Below are 19,690 nucleotides of genomic sequence, written 5' to 3'. Positions count from 1 at the left end.
TTGTTACTATTGTACCAGTAAACAAACAATTCTCTTTTGATATTGAGGGCGCAGTCAGTATCCAAAGATTCTGTAACATTCTTGTTGGACTTGTGTTTAGTGTTTACTGAACATTCTTCCCCCTCCAGGAACGGAATCAGCTATTTCCGAGAGGGACGCTACTGAACAAGCGTGCATCAACAACCTAAGCTGGAGAGCAACATTTTATCTGAGTTGCAGTCAGGGTTGTAATGCCTCCTCTAATTACAGTAGTCCAAGGGGTGTTTGATTTTATTTTTCAACATAGTCTCCTTTTAGACTTATACACTTCATCCAACGCTGTTCTAATTTGTTGATCCCTTCTGAATAATAGGAATTGTTCAAGTCTGCAAAATAGGTGGAATTACCTCGTCGTTTGAATAATCTTTGTCCCGCCAGCCATTTCTTCAAATTGGGGAACAAATAGTAGTCAGAGGGAGCCAAGTTTGGAGAATAGGGGGGATGTGAAACGAGTTGGCATTGTATTTCCATTAATTTTGTGACCACAACTGGTGAGGTGTATGCTGGTGCATTGTCGTGATGGAAAAGGACTATTTTGCGGTCCAATTGTCGGCATTTTTCTTGAGCTCGGTTTTCAAACGGTCCAGTAACGATGAATAATATGCACCTGTAATAGTTTTACCCTTTTCCAGATAGATGATGAGGATTATCCGTTGCGAATCTCAAAAGGCAGTCGCCATAACCTTTCCGGCCAAAGGAATGGTCTTTGCCTTTTTTGGTGCAGATTCTCCCTTGATAACCCATTGTTTAGATTGTTGTTTGGTCTCAGGAGTATAGTAATGTGTCCATGTATCATCCACTGTGATGAAATGACGCTTAAAGTCCTGCAGATTCTTCCTGAACAGCTGCAAACAATCCCTGTACACTTCACACGATTCAGTTTTTGGTCAAGTGTGAGCAATCGCGGAACCCATCTTGCGGATAGCTTTCTCGTGACCAAATGTTTATGCAAAATATTATGTACCCGTTCATTCGAGATGCCCACAGCTCTGCACTAGCAATCTCACGCACCTTAACTCTTCTATGATCCATCACCATAACGCGGATTTTATCAATCATTTCTGGAGTCGTAACCTCCACAGGGCATCGAGAACGTTCAGCATCACTTGTGCCGATATGGCCACTCCGAAAATTTTGAAACCGCTTATTAACTGTTCTAATTGAAGGTGCGGAATCGACATAATGTTTATCAAGCTTCTCTTTAGTCTCCTTAGGCGTTTTGCCTTTCATGAAGTAATGTTTAATTACCACACAAAATTCTTTTTCATCCATTTTTGACGATTACTAGACTTCCTCGATTCACACGAATGTCAAACACAAAGAAATAGACCAATATGGCTGGAACTGGGTGTGCGTTCTTTCCAAAGATGCTACTAACTAAACACGACCTCGATACGTGCCGGTGGTGCCATCTCTCAGACTTTGCACGGACTTTCCAAATGCCCCTCGTATGCACTGAACATTTCCCGCTAAAATGTATTCCAATTGACGCACGAAGAACGTGCACCATCTGTGGTCTCACAAATTGGAATGTGCCTGAAGCTAGATGTTTGTGTGGTGTAAGATTTCCTATAGTCCGATCCACGAACGGTGGCAGTTCGCACACGTTGAGGCACGGACGAAGAGTGCATTGTTAACATTTCAAATAGACAGGTGCATATGCACGTGCGGCAGCTTTTCACTTCAGGAAAGGGCATATCCTGCAAATTGTGACCCTCTCTTGCTTATGCAGAATGAATCGCATATCACTACCATCAGGGGTTACAACTTGCAACAAAGGGAATAAAGATTCACTAAACAATGGTCGCATTAGCTATGGCATTCAGAGCAGAGCACTCGGAACACTACCGAACGCTCATCGGCTGTCGGAGTGTGTGTGACGTAGGTTTGCAGAACGAGCCTAAAGTCGACCGCCAATGTTCGTGACTCCAACTGTAATAGACATTTATTGAGCAATACGACATTTCACAGGATACAAGTGCCTTCTGGAGACAGGCTCTTTTGTGAAAAGATCATTTCACTGTGGAAGACTGAAGGTGTTAGAATATTTGATATAGAAGATCAAGAACTACATCGTATTGAGGACAATAGCGGCCAGCAGTACCAGAGAAACTGCAGAAACTGAGAATGTGAGTCATGTGTCTGTGTGAAAGTGTTAAGAGGGCAGCTCCTTTACCCACAACTTCTTCAGAGACTGCGAGGCCTTACTGAAACAGATTTTCAGTCCAGAAAAGCTTTTTGTAGTTGGTTAGTTTCAGTGTGTGCTCAGTTCTGACACTTCCGTCTACCACACTAGGCTGACAAAACAAATTTCACTACGAATCGAGTGCAGAATTTTCGTGTACATATAGGAGGATGATGATCCTTATTGCAGTTTTGATAACTAGAGATCAACAACAGTTTAGCATTAGTGTAAGGGCTGGCATAATAGAAGAGAGATTAACTGAACCTTTCATTTCCCGTGGAGTACTGACTGAAGCATCATACTGTGAATTTTTAGTGCAGCATTTAAATGTTGTGTTAGAAGACGTTTCACTACACTTCCATTGGGACACGGGTTCCGTGCATGGTGAGGCACCTCCACATTTTGCTGTGCAAGCAAGAACAATATTAAATCAGCATTTCTCAAATGGATATGTTGAGGGGCAACAACATCTTTGCCCACTGTGCATTATGTTCTTTATTCACTGCATTTTTGTTTTTGGAGGCATTTAATGGGCAATTCAAGACTTACTGCCAGTGTTGACATTGTTTGCCAGTATGTTCGAGGAGGATTTCAGCAGATACGGCAGACGCGAGGAACACGGGAACGAGTAAGACAGTCCACGATACAGCATTTAGAAACATGTGTTAGAGTTAATGGTAGACATTTTGAGCATTTCATTTAGCCATTAGAAGACAACACTTGAAAAGAAAAAAAAAGCTGTAGAACCAAACTAGAAATCTGAAAAGAAAATGGCAGAAACGAACCAAATGTGTAACAAAAAACAGTCTGTAACTAAGAAAAATTGACCATACGTAGTTATATCTCAACTTTTATTGCCCCTTTTTAGGTTCTGTATACATTCCCCAGGGCTTTCCTAAATAATAGTGAACGTCCTGTACGTAGAGCAATTGACTAGTGATAATACTGACATTACAAGGAAAAGTCTGTCATGGGCATGTCTCGCAGTGTTGCGATAAATCTGTAATGAAATATAAGTACCGTGCTTACATTACCTGGTTGTGCATTTCCCGGTTTTTATTCATATTTAGTTACAGGCATGCCATGTTCACTTTATTTGGGAAACACAAATTTGTGATGAAAGGAGAGGCCCCCTCAAAATACCATATTTGAAGCTGGGTGCAGTTCCACTGATATTTCCAAACTGTCCTCATTACCTCTTGAGAAAAGAGAGCAGACGTGAAGGACCAGCAGAGAAAAAAACTGAGGCTCAAAAACGAACGTCTAGCAACAGCATTGCAAAAAGGCTACGATGATGCTTTCAGTTTGTTCTTTGGAAGAGTTATTATTACATAACAAGGAAGTGGAATTGTCCTGTGAGTAGAGTGCAGTTGAAAGGAAGAGTGAGTTTCTGTATTTGTCTGAAGCTGACGAGAAATCCAGCACCATTGAATACTCGTTCTTTTATAGATAAAAATTTAAATATATCGTTTGTTGAGAAAAATTTGGAAATTGAGACATTAGGAAAAGCTTTCTTCCCACAAGAGTTAAATAATATCCATGAAACTGTGAATGTATGCAAGAATTTTCCCAGTCAGATTCTACCTGCTCACAAAGGTTGTGACAGACATTTTAGGATTGTTGAAAGATGAAATAGACAAGTGTGAAAAGTAACTGTTTGAATTTATATCTGAACAAATTAGTCTTATAAATGGCAAAAAATATTTTCTTCTGTACTGTTCTATATTACTATTATTATTATTATTATTATTATTATTATTATTATTATTATTTCCATGCTTAGAAGTTTGTACATAGTAGTTCACTAGTAAAAATGCCACACCCAAACAGAATCTGCAATAGATTTAATGTAAAGCTATTACAGGAAGAGTCTGAGAGAAGCAATTTCCCATCATACATAAAACAGAAACTTCGGTATTTGGTTGTCATCATTGTCTTCAGTATGAAGACCGGTTTGATGCAGCTCCCCACTCTACTCTACCCTGTGCAAGCCTCATTATTTCTGCATAACTACTGCAGTCCTTCTGAATCTGTTTACTGTACTCATCTCTTAGTTTCCCTCTAGAATGCCCCCCCCCCCCCCCCCCCCAATACTTCCCTGACCTCCAGTATTGAATTGGTGATTCGTGGATGTCTCAGGACATGTCTTATTAACCAGTCCCTTCTTTTAGTCAAGTTGTTCAGTAGCTCCTCATTTGTTATGTGATCTACCCATTTAATTTTCAACATTTTTGTGTAGCACCTTATTTCAAAAGCTTCTATTCTCTTCTTGCCTGAACTCTTTATTGTCTACATTTCACTTCCATAGAAGACTACACTGCAGACAAATACCTTCATAAAAAAATTCCAACAATTTAAATCTATATTTGATGTTAACAAATTTCCCTTCTTCAGAAATGCGTTTCTTGCTTTCGCCAGTCTACATTGTATATCCTTTCTGCTTAGACTGTCATCAATTTTTGTACAGCCAAATAACATAACTCATCTACTACTGTAAGCATCTCATTTATTGATCTATTTCCCTCAGCTTCATTTCATCTAGTTTGACTACATTCCTTTATCCTTGTTTAGCTTTTACTGACATTCATCTTATATTCTCCTTTCAAGACCCTGTCCTTTCCGTTAAACTGCTCTTCCAAGTTCTTAACTGTCTCAGAGAATTATAATGTCATCAGCAAACCTCAAAGTTTTTATTTCTTCTCCCTGGACTTCAATTCCTACTCCAATTTTTTTTTCCTTTACTGCTTGTTTAGTGTACAGATTGAATAACATTGGGGATAGGTTACAACCCTGTCTCACTCCCTTCTCAACCATTGCTTCCCTTTCACCTCCCTTGACTGTAACTGCCATCTGGTTTCTTTATGTGTTGTAAATACCATATTGCTCTATGTATTTTACCCTCCTACCTTCAGAATTTCAAAGAGAGTATTCCAGTCAGCATTGTCAAAAGCTTTCTCTAAGTTTACAGATGCTATAAACATAAGTTTGCCTTTATTTAACCTACCTTTTAAGAGAAGTTGTAGGGTCTGTATTGCTTCACTTGTTCCTACATTTCTCCCAAATCCAAACTGATCTTCCCCAAGGTTGGCTTCTACCATTTTTTTTCCAGCCTTCTGTGTAGAATTCGTGTTATTGTTTTGTAACGATGGCTTATTAAACTGATAGTACAGAAATTTTCACACCTGTCAGAACCTGCTTTCTTTGGAAATGGTAGTAAGTATTAAATTGTTCTTGAAGTCTGAGTCTGTTTCCCCTCTCTTACACATTGCACACCAGATGGAAGAGTTTTATCATGGCTGCCTCTCCTAGGGATATTGTTGATTTCGAGGGAATTTCGTCTACTCCAGGGACCTTGTTTCCATTTAGGTCTTTCAGTGCTCTGTCAAATTCTTCTCACAGCATCATATCTCCCACCTCATCTTCATTGACTTCCTCTTCATATCTATAAGACTACTTAAAGTTCAATTTCTTCTATAGCCCCTCCATATTTTTCTTTCAGCTTTGTTTTCCTTTGCTTGCTTAGTACTGATTTTCCATCTAAGCTCTTCATATTTGTACACCTGCTTCCCTTTTCTCCTAGACACTTTCTGTTTTGGATATCTATGATGTTAACGTTCTTTTGAATGTAGATGAATTTGATCTAAATTCTTATCTGGAATACAGAGGGGGGGGGGGGGGGGCTACAGTTTCAGGCATGTTGTAGCTACATAACTGCAACACTGTCTCATAAATGGTACCAGTCACAGTGTAGGGAGCAAGAAAATTTTAATTTTCAATGTTTTGTGTAATTATTCACTGAATGTCGAGATTTTAAATGCTGTCATAACCTACTCATTAAGATGTATGATCTGATGTTAAAATTTTAACACAATAAGATGAGTATTACAGTTAGTACTCCGTGTTTATCATGGGGAAGTGTAATGGACAGTATACAAACACCTGAAGTTACTTCATCCAGTATTTCAGAATGAGACGACTTAGCAACTTTCAACCAACTTCACAGATGATTTCAAACCTTAAGAATCTTTGTCATGCTGGCACTCCCCACAAAATGATGAAAGGAAAAAAAAAGTTTGTCATTTACTACATTTTTGGTTCGTGCGAGAATGTCACAAATATACAGAAGGAACTTAACCGGCAGACTCTCGGACAATGACATAAACCATCTCGTAAAAGTCTGTTAACATAGTTTCAAAAATTTCCTGTAAGTGATGGTTCTAGAAATAAACACATAAAAAAAAAGTTTTGCATCACTTTGGCTCTGAGAGTTCCGGAACCTGTACAGAAAATTGGAATAGAGATCAACATAAACATCATTTCCACCCTTTTTATTGCTCATGAAAACCACACATTGCATGTTGTACCACCATACAGCGAGACCTGCTGTACACACCCGTACCTCTAATACCCAGTAGCACGTCCTCTTGCACTGATGCACGCCTGTATTTGTCGCGGCATACTATCCACAAGTTCATCAAGGAACTGTCGGTCCAGATTGTCCCACTCCTTAAAGGATTATTCGGCGTAGATCCCTCAGAGTGGTTGGTGGGCCACGTTGTCCATAAACATCCCTTTTTTATCTATCCCAGGCATGTTCGATAGGGTTCATGTCTGGAGAACATGCTGGCCACTCTAGTCGAGCGATGTCGTTATCATGAAGGAAGTCATTCGCAAAATGTGTACGATGAGAGTGCGAATTGTCGTCCACAAAGACGAATGCCTCGCCAAAATGCTGCCGATACGGTTGCACTGTTTGTCGGAGGATGGCATTCGTGCATCGTACAACCGTTAAGGTGCCTTCCGTGATGACCAGCGGTGTACGTCGGCCCCACATAATGCCACCCCAAAACATCAGGGAATCTCCACCTTGCTGCACTCGCTGGACGGTGTGTCTAAGGCGTTCAGCCTGACTGGGTTGCTTCCAAACATTTCTCCAATGATTGTTTGGTTGAAGGCATATGTGACACTCATCCGTGAAGTGAACACGATGCCAATCCTGAGTGGTCCATTCGGCATGTTGTTGGGCCCATCTGTACTGCGCTGCACGGTGTCGTGGTTGCGAACGTGGACCTTCCCACGGACATCTGGAGTGACGCTGCTCATTATGCAGCCTATTGCGCACTGTTTGAGTCGTAACACGACATCCTGTGGCTACACGAAAAGCATTATTCGAGATGGTGGCGTTGGCTGTCAGGGTCCCTCTGAGCCATAATCCTTAGGTAGTGGTCATCCACTGCAGTAGTAGCCCTCGGGCGGCCATAGCAGTGAATGGCATCGTCAGTTCCTGTCTCTCTGTATCTCCTCCGTGTCCAAACAACATCACTTTGGTTCACTCCGAGATGCCTGGAAGCTCACAATTGCAGCATGTCCCCAGTACTGATCCGGGCCCTTTGGTTCCGATTCAAGTGGAAGGACTGAATCAGATACCTTGAAGGTTTTATGACAAGCTATGCTGTGACTTTCAAGACTTGCACCATAGGGTTGAGAGCTGTAGAGTCCCCCTAAATAGGTCAGGTGTGCACTACACATCAGAGGCTGCTACTTGTAGTTGAGTGTGTGTGGGGTGCCCAACAGTGCTTTATAGCTTAGGCAACTCCCCATCCAATCCAGATAATGATAGCTGTAGGAAATCCAGAAGTATTAGTGCAAGATTGGAAGAAATTCCTCTCACGGGTGAGAGTATTACAATCATAATGGTAAGTTGCCGAAACACTCGCAACGAAGTGCTAGAGTTCGAAGCACTCCTAAAAGCAGTGAAGCTCACATAATACTAGGTACAGAAAGCTGGTTGGAACCTGAAATGGATAGCAGTGAGCTTATTTGGGGAAAATTTAAGTTTATACCAAAAGGATAGGCAAATGGGAAATGCAGGTGATGTATTTGTCACAGTAGATAAGAAACTCAGATCTGCCAAGATAGAAATTGAAGCTGCATGTGAGATTGTCTGGGCAAGAGTCACTATCAGGTGTGGGCATAAAATAACTGGAACCTTCTATCGCCCACCGGAGTCAACTCCTGATGAAATCAAAAACTTTAGACATAACCCTCAGTTCAGTTGTATGTAAGTTCCCCACTCATATTGTGATCATTGGTGGAGGCTTCAATAATCCAACAATTAATTGGGAAAATCACTGCTTTGTTGGTAGTGGGCATGATAACCAGTGAAACTTTACTAAATGCCTTCTCCGAAAAAACTACCTACAATAAATAGTTAGGAACCCTATTCGTGGTGGAAACATATTGGATCTAATGACAACAAATAGACCTCACCTCTTTGTGGATGTCCACATTGGAACTGGTATCAGTGACCGAGGCACAGTTGTGGCAACAATGATCACGAAAGCACAAAGGAAACCAAAACAAGCAGAAAGATACAGGGGTGACAGTTATTGAACTATATGAAATAAAATTGTCATAACTTCTGAACGGTTTGTGTTACAACGTTCGAATTGCACGGTTGGCTGCGGGGCACGAGCTGTACGGTTTGGTTTAGTGACACAGCCCACTTTCATTCTGAGGGGTTTGTCAACAAGCAAAACTTGCGCATTTGGGGGACTGAGAATCCACATTTCATGATCGAGAAGTCTCTTCACCCTCAATGGGTGACTGTGTTGTGGAATGTTCAGTCACAGAATAATCATTCCGATATTCCTTCATGGCATGATGACTACTGAGTGGTACGTGAAGGTTTTGGAAGATGATTTCATCCCCATTATCCAGAGTGACCCCGATTTTGACAAGATGTCGTTCAGGGAAGGCGGAGCTCGAAATTGTCGAAGCAGGAGTGTGTTTGATGTCCTGGAGGAGCACTTCGGGGACTGCATTCCGGCTCTGGGTACCCAGAGGCTACTACCGTGGGCCTCGATTGGCCGCCGTATTCTCCGGATCTGAACACGTGCGACTACTATTTGTGGGGCTATATTAAAGACGAGGTGTACAGCAATAACCCCAAAATCATTGCCGAGCTGAAAACAGCCATGGAGGGACCCTGCAGCAGGCTTCTTCCTTTAGGGCAGGGCTTAACAACTGGCCGGTTTTGAGCGCGAGTACTCGCGTCTGCTCAGGCACGTGCTCGCGAGCAGTTGCAAGGTGGAGGAGTAGGGAGGGAGGGGAAATGCGCGCGCACGTTTGAATGTGATCTTGCGTTCTTAGCAGATTTAACTAGCCATCTGAATGCTTTGAACATTTTACTACAAGGTAAAGATCTGCTAATTACTCATTTCGTAGATCGAATACGAGCTTTTAAAATGAAATTGACACTTTGGGTGAGTCAGCTGGAAACAGGAAACCTAGCTCATTTTCCTAAATTACCATCCATGCAAGATGTTCAAAAAGACTGTGAACGTCATTCACATAGTTTAGTTGATCAGCGCTTTCAAGATCTGACAGCACTAGACAGTGATTTTGATCTGTTCTCTCCATATTCAGCGAATATTTAAGAGATTCGTCCTGAGCTGCAGCAAGAAATTATTGACCTGCAGTGTGACAGAGAATACAGAGACAAATTTCAGAACAAGAAAAACATTTTGGAATTCTACAGACACTTCCCTCGGGATAGATTTCCTCGTTTGCGCAAACTGGCAGCTACAATAAAATCAATGTTCGGTTCCACGTATGTTTGTGAACAACTGTTCTCTGCAATGAAATGTAACAAGACGCACCTGAGAAACGCATTGTCTGATCGAAATTTAAACTGCACGCTGCACCTACAATGCACAAGAACAATTACTCAGAACATAGACACAATTGTAATGGGCAAAAAGTACAAGATAACCGAGAATCCCAAACTTCAGTGACACCTTTTATTGTGTAACAGTTCACACATTAATACGAATGTAGAGGCATACACTAAGCTAATAAAATTATCTGGCACGTGTACACTCTCCTTTATTTGTTTCATTTGCCGCAGTAATAATTTGTGAGTGATATCCCTGAAGGTAGCCGCGGATTTACATTGACTGGCGACAGCTGTTGTGTGCCCCACGTGACTCTCCCCACTCTCCGCTCTGGTCCGGTAGTGGGGGTAGCGTGCTCGCGCTGCTCCGTGCTCGCGCCTTGCTGCTCACAGCTTGTTCCGCAAGCACGTATGTTGTGAAGCCCTGCTTTAGGGTCTCAATGACTCTCTGAATACTTCAATGTCAGTTTCCTCAACAGTATTTGAGAGTTGCATAGAACTGTTTTGAAGCTTTGATGTACGAGTTCTGAACTTCACTTACCATGAAAATAAAAATATAAAACAACTGGGCTTGTGTTTTGCAGCAGGCCGCTTCACCATTATTCTGTCCCTGACAGAGGAATTTCGCAGGCAGCCGACTGCTTTGCCTGGCCTCGGGTTGTGAGGTCTGCTAGGCAAGGTTTTGGTGCAACAGTGCATTCTGCACCCAGTAGTTATCCCCGTGTCCTCCAATTAAAATCTTTATTCTTGTTATGTGCTTGTTTTTGATTTTTTGAAGCCCTTAATATTAATATATCCACCTGTTACAGTTACAGCCCCATCCGTTTGTTGGTTTTTGTTTCAGTACAGTAATAATTTCATATTGTTTAGTTATGTCGTCCTTCACTCATTCCTCAAGGTTTGAATCGCCACAAGTTGACAGCACCAGTTCATTAATCACAAAGTTTTATTTGGTGATTCCCACCCCCACCCCCCCACAAAAAAAAAAAATAATAATAATAAAAAATTGTCAGAGCACTTATCCAACCACTCTCTCATTAATATGTTTAATTTTCTTATTGTAGACAACGTGAAGGAAACTGCACACGGGCACGCCTTGTATCTGTCTGATCACACTTACGCTCGGCCTTGTCCTTCCAAATCGAAGACAAATTATGGAGATGTTGCAGATTCTAGCCCAAGTTGGACAGCAGAAAGACACCAGCTTGTAGCTAAAGGACCTAACGAGAAAGTCTCTCACTGTGGAAGTCCTGCGGTGCCAAGTTGTTTTGCAGAATTTGTAAGTATCATTTCATTTCATGTGTGTAATATGTCACAGTTATTCTGTGACATTTGTGAATGCACTGTATTGCTGCATAATGTATTGTTACTTGCTTAAAGATGTCTTTTTCTTGTACATCTGTGTATGGAGTAGTGATTTGAGAGGTTACAACAGTTCATAATCCAGAAATACATACTCAATGTGAGAGAGTTCTGGGTGGCAAAAAATAATTTATTAGTTCAGTTTTAATCTTGAAGTATTAATTACAAATTATTCTTCCTTACTCTTGAATTAACTTTCATCTGGATTATGCAACCACGGTTATTACATAACTGTGTACAGGTGTACTCCCCGAGCAGAGGTATCAATACACTAAAACAAGCTAACATCTTTTTCACAAGAGTTTATATATTTATATTCTTGAGTGTATTCTCAATTGACGGCTCTTGATATCACATATTCTGATGCTCCCATTAACCAGACTGTGTGGTGGTGGAAGCTCTGTGATGTACAAGTGCTTACTGTGACGGGAAGCATCTGCTGGCTTACCCCAACTTCTCAAAACCGCACGAGGTGTTCCGAAGCAAATAATGCAAAGCAAATCAAATATTTGCCCTACCACATAATATCGTATGTATATGAACCTGCACATTAATTGAAAGCTATATTTTTCAAAATAACGTTAATTAACAAGTTGTTTACTTATTTATAAATGAGGATATAGAATTTCGAAGTTTTCCGACTTTTAAAGGGAAAATATACTATTTAATTCCACAAAAAATCTGTATGCTTACAACTGTTTGTTTTAAATGCTTAGATGTTTTTATATTAATGGTTTGGAGATTTTAATAAGATATATGTTGTCCTGCATGTACATTACACCTTTCCTCTGCCAACCACCGTGAGGTGCACAGTAGAGGATACATCAGAGTTATTAGGTTTTCTTCCTGTTCCACTCACATATGGGGAGCGGGAAGAAAGATTGTGTGTGTGTGTGTGTGTGTGTGTGTGTGTGTGTAGTAATTACTCTAATCCTGTCCTCGTGCTCTCTCTGTGAGCAATATACAGGGGGTTTTGCATATTCCTAGAGTAATCATTTAAAGCTGGTTCTTGAAACTTGGTTAATAGATTTTCTCGGGATAGTTTACATCTGTTTTCAAGAGTCCTCCAGTTCAGTTCCTTCAGTATCTCCGTGACACTCTCCCACAGATTGAACAAACCTGTAACCATTTGCGCTGCTCTGTATACGTTAAATATCCCCAGCTAGTACTATTTGATACAGGTCCCACACACTTGAGCAATATTCTAGAATCTGTTGCAGAAGTGATTTGTAAGCAGTCTCCTTTGTAGACTGATTACCCTGCCCCAGTACTTTACCAATAAACCAAAGTCTACCACCTGCTTTACCCATGACTGAACCTGTGTGTATCCCTACAGAGTGTTACAACCAGGTATTTGTAAGAGTTGGCCGATCCCATTAGTGATTCATTGCTATTGTAGTCACAGGATACTGCTTTTTTTTTGTTTTGTAATGTGTATGGTTTTAAATTTCTGAACATTTAGAGCAAGTCTCCAATCATTGCACCACTTTGAAATCTTATCCAGATCTGACTGAATATTTATGCAGCTTCTTTCAGATAGTACCTTCATGATCTCTCTCTCTCTCTCTCTCTCTCTCTCTCTCTCTCTCTCTCTCTCTTTGAGAGAGGGAATTCAGAGATACTAAATCATTCAGAATAGCTAGTGCTGTGTATTTTCTGTATTATTAGTTTTTCTTTGTCACCATTATTTAATATTCACAAATCAAAACACTACTAGTATTTGGTCGTGAATTATGTGAAATTTGAAATAATTGAAATAATTTTCTGGAAGTGTTCTTCTACATGGCTTCGTAGATTCTTGCTTCTTGTCCTAAATATCACACGGGGGCTATTTGGGAAGTAAGTACTGTAAAACAGTTACGGTGCTAGCAACGGTAGAATAACATTTTCACTGCACTGCCAGACTCGTACATGGTAGAGTGACGCAGTTGTTCTGACGTCACTCTCCTTCCCCCACTAGACAGCTTTGAAACTTGCTTTCCGAACGGCCCTCTTCCAACACAGGGGTCGCTGTACGTACCATCATTAGTGTTTGAGTTTTCATTTTACGGCATTTGTATTAGGTGCTTTCTCGTGTGTCTGGTGTAAATGTTGCAGTGGATTTAAAACTGATTTCCAGATGTACTAGAGACTTCTGACTTTCAATATTGTTCAGAACTGGATGACAGTGCGATATTAAATCACTTCCTTGTGAGGTGTGGGGCAGAGAGTACTTCGTGTACCACTACCATTTCCCCCATCTCTGTTGCAGTCGTGAATGGTTTGCAGAAAGGAACATTGCTGATAAGCCTCTGGTTGAGCTGAATCCCTCTAAATTTTTATAATGAGTCTTATCGTGAGATGTACGTAGAAGAAATAAATATAGTGGTTGAAGAGAAACTGAAATAAACCTGCACTTTACCACGTGTCTCTGTTTTAATCTCGTCAAAATGTTTGAAAAGAATTGGAAAAATTACACACACACCCGACTAAAAAGAAGAAAATAATTTATACTACTGTATGAAGACAAGTCATTCTTTAACATTTTCACCAAAAATCTCGATGAGTTTGTGACTAGTTTACTTCAGATCCTTACATGATACACTAATAAATATTTGTACAGACATAGGCTACATATTGTTTTAATATATATGCTACACGGTTGGCCAGACGAGTGGATACGATGGAGCACAAATGTGTGCATATAACCACACCCCGTGATACGCTCACCGTGTGCGTGCCCGCCGCTCGATCTACGCTGGTTCAGAGCGTAGTGCCGGCTATGTCAGTGTGAGTGGAGCAGTGCAAAGGGGACGATGGTGCTCACACTTTAGCAGCGGGCATTCGTTACGGAAAGTTATGTGACAGCAAAGTAGTGGAAACGGTGCGATCAGTCGTTCGGTTTTTAAGTGCCAGCAGAGAGTGCCTTGCAGTGCTTAGTCTGAAAATGGCATCAGACATTATCTGTTCTGAGAGAGTCAAAACGCATTACAAAGCATGCCCGAACTCCAGAAAATGTGGCTGCAGTTCACAAGAAAATACTACCAAATCGACCCGATGCCCGTCTCGAGAGAGTCGCGTATCGTGTCGATCGTGCGGACAGATGCTCCACCTGGACCTGCACGTGCGTCCCTCTTTTTGAGTGTGTGTCGTTCGTGCATTACAATCAGTAGATGCTCCTCAGTGCCGCCAGCTTTGTGAGTGGCTGCTCACTGAGATAAGAGTAGTTACGTCAACTTACAGAATCACAGGTTCTCGGCAGTGGAGAATGCTAACAAATTTCACAAAACACTATTGCAATCGGGATGTCGGGGTTTGGTGTTCAGTGCCTGCGTGCTGCATTATCGGTCCCATCTCCTTTCGTCAAGTGCCGACTTCGGTGCATTACGTTGTCAACATTTTGAAACTATTTGTAGCACCGTTAACAGAGGAGTAAAAGACCTGCAGTTACAGCCAATAGGACCCGGTCGAACTTTGGAGCACATTTACACGGCCTGTTGTTAACAGAGGTCATTCTGGTCGTGGCCCTAGCTGGCTGGCCAGCCTGGTCACCTAATCTGTCAGTGTGTGGTTACTTGGTGTAGAGAGCTCTCAGGTCCGAGGTGTATTGCAACAACCCTCACAGTCTTCCAGAACTGCAGCAGCTCCAGCGGTCCAGCTTCGATCTGCCTTCAGCCACTCGCTGACAAGAGATGAGTGGTGTGCACTTTCTGCTGTAGTCTCATTAGTGCTGCATTTCTTTGCACCCTGGAACTCTGCTCTCTGGGCCACTTTCATCTGCCCCACCATGTATATAAATATACATTTAAAATCTCTACTATTATATAAAGAAAAGGCCGTGTTAAATATTGTCGAAACTTCCTGGGAGATTAAAACTGTGTGCCGGACCGAGACTCGAACTCGGGACCGTCGCCTTCCGTGGGAAACTGCTCTACCGACTGAGCTACCCGAGCACGAGGCACGCCCCGCCCTCACAGCTTTACTTCCGCCAGTACCTCGTCTCCTACATTCCAAACTTCACAGAAGCCCTGCTGCAAAGTCCCGAGTTCGAATCTTGGTCCGGTACACAGTTGTAAACTGCCTGGAAGTTTCATATCGGCGCACGCTCTGCTGCAAAGTGAAAATCTCTTCCTTAAATATTTTTACCAAAAATCTCAGAAAGTTATTGACTGATTTACTTCCAATTTTTATACAGTACTCAGATATACATGTGGATGAACATAGGTTACATATTTTGTAATATGTATGATACAGAAGTATTTATGTACTACATGCACGGGAAACATTTTCACCAAAGCTGTCAAAAAGTTCCCGAACAATCTACTTCGAATTCTTACACAATACTCAATCAACATTTGGATGGACATAAACTATAAATTTTTACACACGCCCTCAATCTTCCTACCACACCCAATAATCAGCTGCAAATGAGCATCCCCTTTGTCACCCAGTACCACCATGGACTGGAACAACTGAACCACATCTTTCATCAGGGCTGTATTTATCACCACAACCTTAAATGGACATCGTATGCGAGATCCTTTCTGCCCCTCCCAAACTGGTTTTCTGTCGGGCATCCAAACTCCACAACAACCTAGTCCGTCCCTGTGCCAATCCTAATCCCCCGTTACAGGGATCATATTTCTGCGGAAGGTCCTGGCACGAGACCTGACCGATCCACCCACCACACATTTCCTGTTAGATTAGATTAGATTAATACTTGTTCCATAGATCATGAATACGACACTTCGTAATGATGTGGAACGTGTCAGGTTAATAAGACGTCTGTACAAGATAATACATTACACAAAATATTGCATGACACTAATGTTTAAGTTGGTTTTTTTTTCCCTCCCTTAATTTATATCTAAAAATTCAGCCAATGAGTAGAATGAGTTGTCATCTAGAAATTCTTTTAATTTATTTTTCAATGTTGGTTGGCTATCTGTCAAGCTTTTGATGATGTTTGGTAGGCGACCAAAGACTTTTGTGGCAGCATCAGATTTAACCCTGCATAGTGAAGGTCATCCTTTCTCCTGGTGTTATAGCTATGCACACTGCTATTACTTTTGAACTGGGTTGGATTATTAACAACAAATTTCATAAGTGAATATATATATACTGTGATGTTACTGTGAGGATCCCTAGATCCTTAAATAGATGTCTGCAGGATGACCGTGGGTGGGCTCCAGCAATTATTCTGATTACACGTTTTTGAGCAATGAATAATTTTCTACTCAACGATGAATTACCCCAGAATATGATGCCATACAAAAGCAGTGAATGAAAGTAGGCATAGTAAGCTAATTTACTGAGATTCTTATCACCAAAATTGGCAATAACCCTAATAGCAGACGTAGCTGAACTCGGACGTTTCAGCAGACCATCAATGTGTTGCTTCCAGTTTAACCTCTCATCAATGGACACACCTAAAAATTTTGAAAATTATACCTTAGCTACAGACTTCTGTTCAAAGTCTATATTTATTGCTGGAGTTGTGCCATTTACTGTACGGAACTGTATATACTGTGTTTTATCAAAATTTAAAGAGTCTGTTTGCTGAGAACCACTTAATAATTTTGTGAAAAACATCATTTACAATTACATCACTTAGTTCTTGGTTTTTGGATGTTATTACTATACTTGTATCATCAGCAAAAAGAACTAACTTTGCATCTTCATCAATGTATATCAAGAACAGTAAAGGACCTAAGACCGAACCCTGTGGGACCCTGTACTCGATAGCCCCCCAGTTTGAGGAATCAGCTGTTGTTTTAACATTACATGAACCACTTATTTCAGCTTTCTGCATTCTTCCAGTTAAGTATGAATTAAACCATTTGTGCACTGCCCCCCTCAAACCATAATGATTTAGCTTATCTAAAAGAATTCCATGATTTACACAATCAAAGTCCTGTCACTGGCCAGTCGTACTCTGTTAAAAGCTGGGCCACCTCTGAAGGCAGTCGTGTCACACAACAGCTCTGCTACAATCATTGCGCAGCTTTTTATATTGATTTGGTACAATTACCAACCATCTGTCTACCAGGATGAATGGCCACTGCCAAACTGGGGCCAAGAGCAAATTTTACTACTATGTGTCACAACATGCAGCTGAACACAACATGCTTAATTTTTATGGCTGCTTCACAACCCGGCCCATCTGTGTCCTCCCCTCCCCTTTGTAACGGAACATATTAAAGGCTTTACTTTAATGAAGTATGTGATCCCTTCCAAATTCAACCAGTTTAACGAGTATTTATGATTATAGAAAAGTTATTGTGTATGTTAACAATGATTGCATAACATGTCTCCATAAACAGTCAACCCATTAAATTATACTGAATAACTGACCCACACAAAAGTTAATATCACTTGATCACTGATACAGCAAATGTCATCATGTAAAAGCACTAAGTTCATCTTAAATAATTAATATGAAGTACGAAAAATAGTGGCCAACTTAGGTATTTTGGATCTCCTTAAATAAAAATCACCCAGTGAAACCTATTTGTTCACTAGGAGCGTTTTCACTCAGTATTCATGTAATCAATCCTATTTTAGACGAAAACCAATGTAATTCTTCATAATTCATGTTACTTACTTATTTATGCAAATTAGAGAAGTCAATTGACAAACTTCTAAAAAACAGCCTTTTTGTAACAAAGAATTATTCTGTCAAGTCAACAAATCTGTCTGTCATTTTAATAACATGTTAAATTATGTCACTCGATGCAAATTAATAACTTTTCTGCACAAATTATGATAACAGATGTACATGTGACTTATAAACTATATCTCTTTTTAGTAGTTCTTTGACAATGTTATTAATACAAGCAGCGAGAAGGGTCGGAAGGCAGTCGGAGGCAGTCAGGGGCAGTCGGAATGTCACTTTGGTGAAGTGTGTTTCTGTGTTATTGTTTGGCAAAACGATGCAAAGAACATGTAAAGGAAGTACTACTTTGTGTTGTGTTATGGTCTTTGGTGGACAGTGGAATTAATATGGCCACTAAAGTAATAAATATTTGATGTTTACACATGTGTTGGTTTCGCTCGTTCTTTATCATCAAAAGCACATGAAAAACACGGGACCTCATGTGTTTACCCTAGACAACCAGATTTAGAGCCAGCATCAGCATCGAGACACAGCAGCGATCCAGCAAGCAGCAGCGATTACTACAATACAATGCATGTTAATGGCGCCAACCTAACATCAAGTGCTAACAAGCTCCGTAAATTGGAGTGAAATAGTGCGATTACAGCAATTAGCAATATCTACGACTTAGGCGGACCATTTTCACCTTCCAGCTTGTCTGAACTGTGCAGATGGGAGTTATCTTTACAACACAGTCTCTGTTCCCAAAATATCTCTCTCTCAACCAATTGTGACATACAGTCCCCTCACCCTGCACCCAACAATATCACCTTCTCTCATTTCACATCGTCTCACCCGCTTTGTGTGCAGCTCTCTGCCAATGCACCCACCGATCTTTCCCCCTATCTGCTCCTCTCCTTTTTCATTTCCCATTCCCTCCCCGTCCCTCCTCCACAGCTTTCCCACACCACCTAGTCCCTGCACACTCTGCCAGGCCGCACAGACTTTTGTCCCTTGACGTTTTATGTTGAGTAGCAGTCTGTGTTTTTCATAATATTGTCGATATTACAAACTGAACTTTGCATTGTTTAAATTCTAGCAACAATTTTACCACACAGAGAGAGCAAGTATATGCCACGGTAATTACCACAGATGTGTAGGTTTGAGGATGGTGATAATTGCGGAGCTTGTCAGCAGGTACCTAACACCTTTCCACTTTTGTGTTTCTTACATTAGGAGAAATGGAGAGGAAAGTCTGGTTTTTTTGGGTAATTTGAAAGATCACCAGTGGGATGTTGCTAGGTCCGGGTGCCTTTCTCGGTTTTATAAGATCAGCCACATGGTTTTTGAACTCCGTATTTGATATTGCTTGTTTCTCCAGATGTTGCTGACAAGGAACATGCAATTATTTTGCTTTTTGTACAATGCTTAGAACTGTCTGCATCACTGAATGGTGGATGTTTTCGTGATCACTGACTGTCACATATATTGTAGGGTTGGGCGGGTTAGTGTGTACAGTAACACGCACTGTCAGATGTCACCCTTACATATCACACACATTGGAAAGAAATACACTTTTACAAAGCACGAGTTATAATTGAATAACTTACTGCATCAAGATAAAATTATTTATGTGCAGTGCATAAAACTTCATTCTAAATTAGACATTTTGGTGTGTTCTGACCTGTGACTGCTTAGATGGTAAGAACAGTATGGAGTTTGACTAACATACGAGGGGCATTTGAAAAGTCCGTGCAAAAATAAAAACTACTTATATTTCGGGGTAAACCTTTATTTATTTTTTGACATAGTCTCCTTTTAGACTTGTACACTTTGTCCAATGCTGTTCTAATTT

General features: G+C 40.9%; 1 protein-coding gene across 1 annotated transcript in view; it reads left to right on the top strand.

The window, feature by feature from the left end:
- The window catches only part of LOC126212991 (uncharacterized), a 238,705-nt gene that overhangs the window by 50,801 nt on the left and 168,214 nt on the right, over window positions 1–19,690 (top strand). The window contains exon 3 of the mRNA XM_049940533.1: window positions 10,964–11,178. Within this exon, the coding sequence (XP_049796490.1) occupies window positions 10,964–11,178 (215 nt within the window). The remainder of the gene's footprint in view (window positions 1–10,963; window positions 11,179–19,690) is intronic.

This window comes from Schistocerca nitens, chromosome 11 (genome assembly GCF_023898315.1).
Source record: "Schistocerca nitens isolate TAMUIC-IGC-003100 chromosome 11, iqSchNite1.1, whole genome shotgun sequence".
In the NCBI taxonomy this organism is placed as follows: domain Eukaryota; kingdom Metazoa; phylum Arthropoda; class Insecta; order Orthoptera; family Acrididae; genus Schistocerca; species Schistocerca nitens.
Note: the sequence above shows the minus strand (reverse complement) of the source record. Positions and strands in the feature narration are given on the sequence as shown.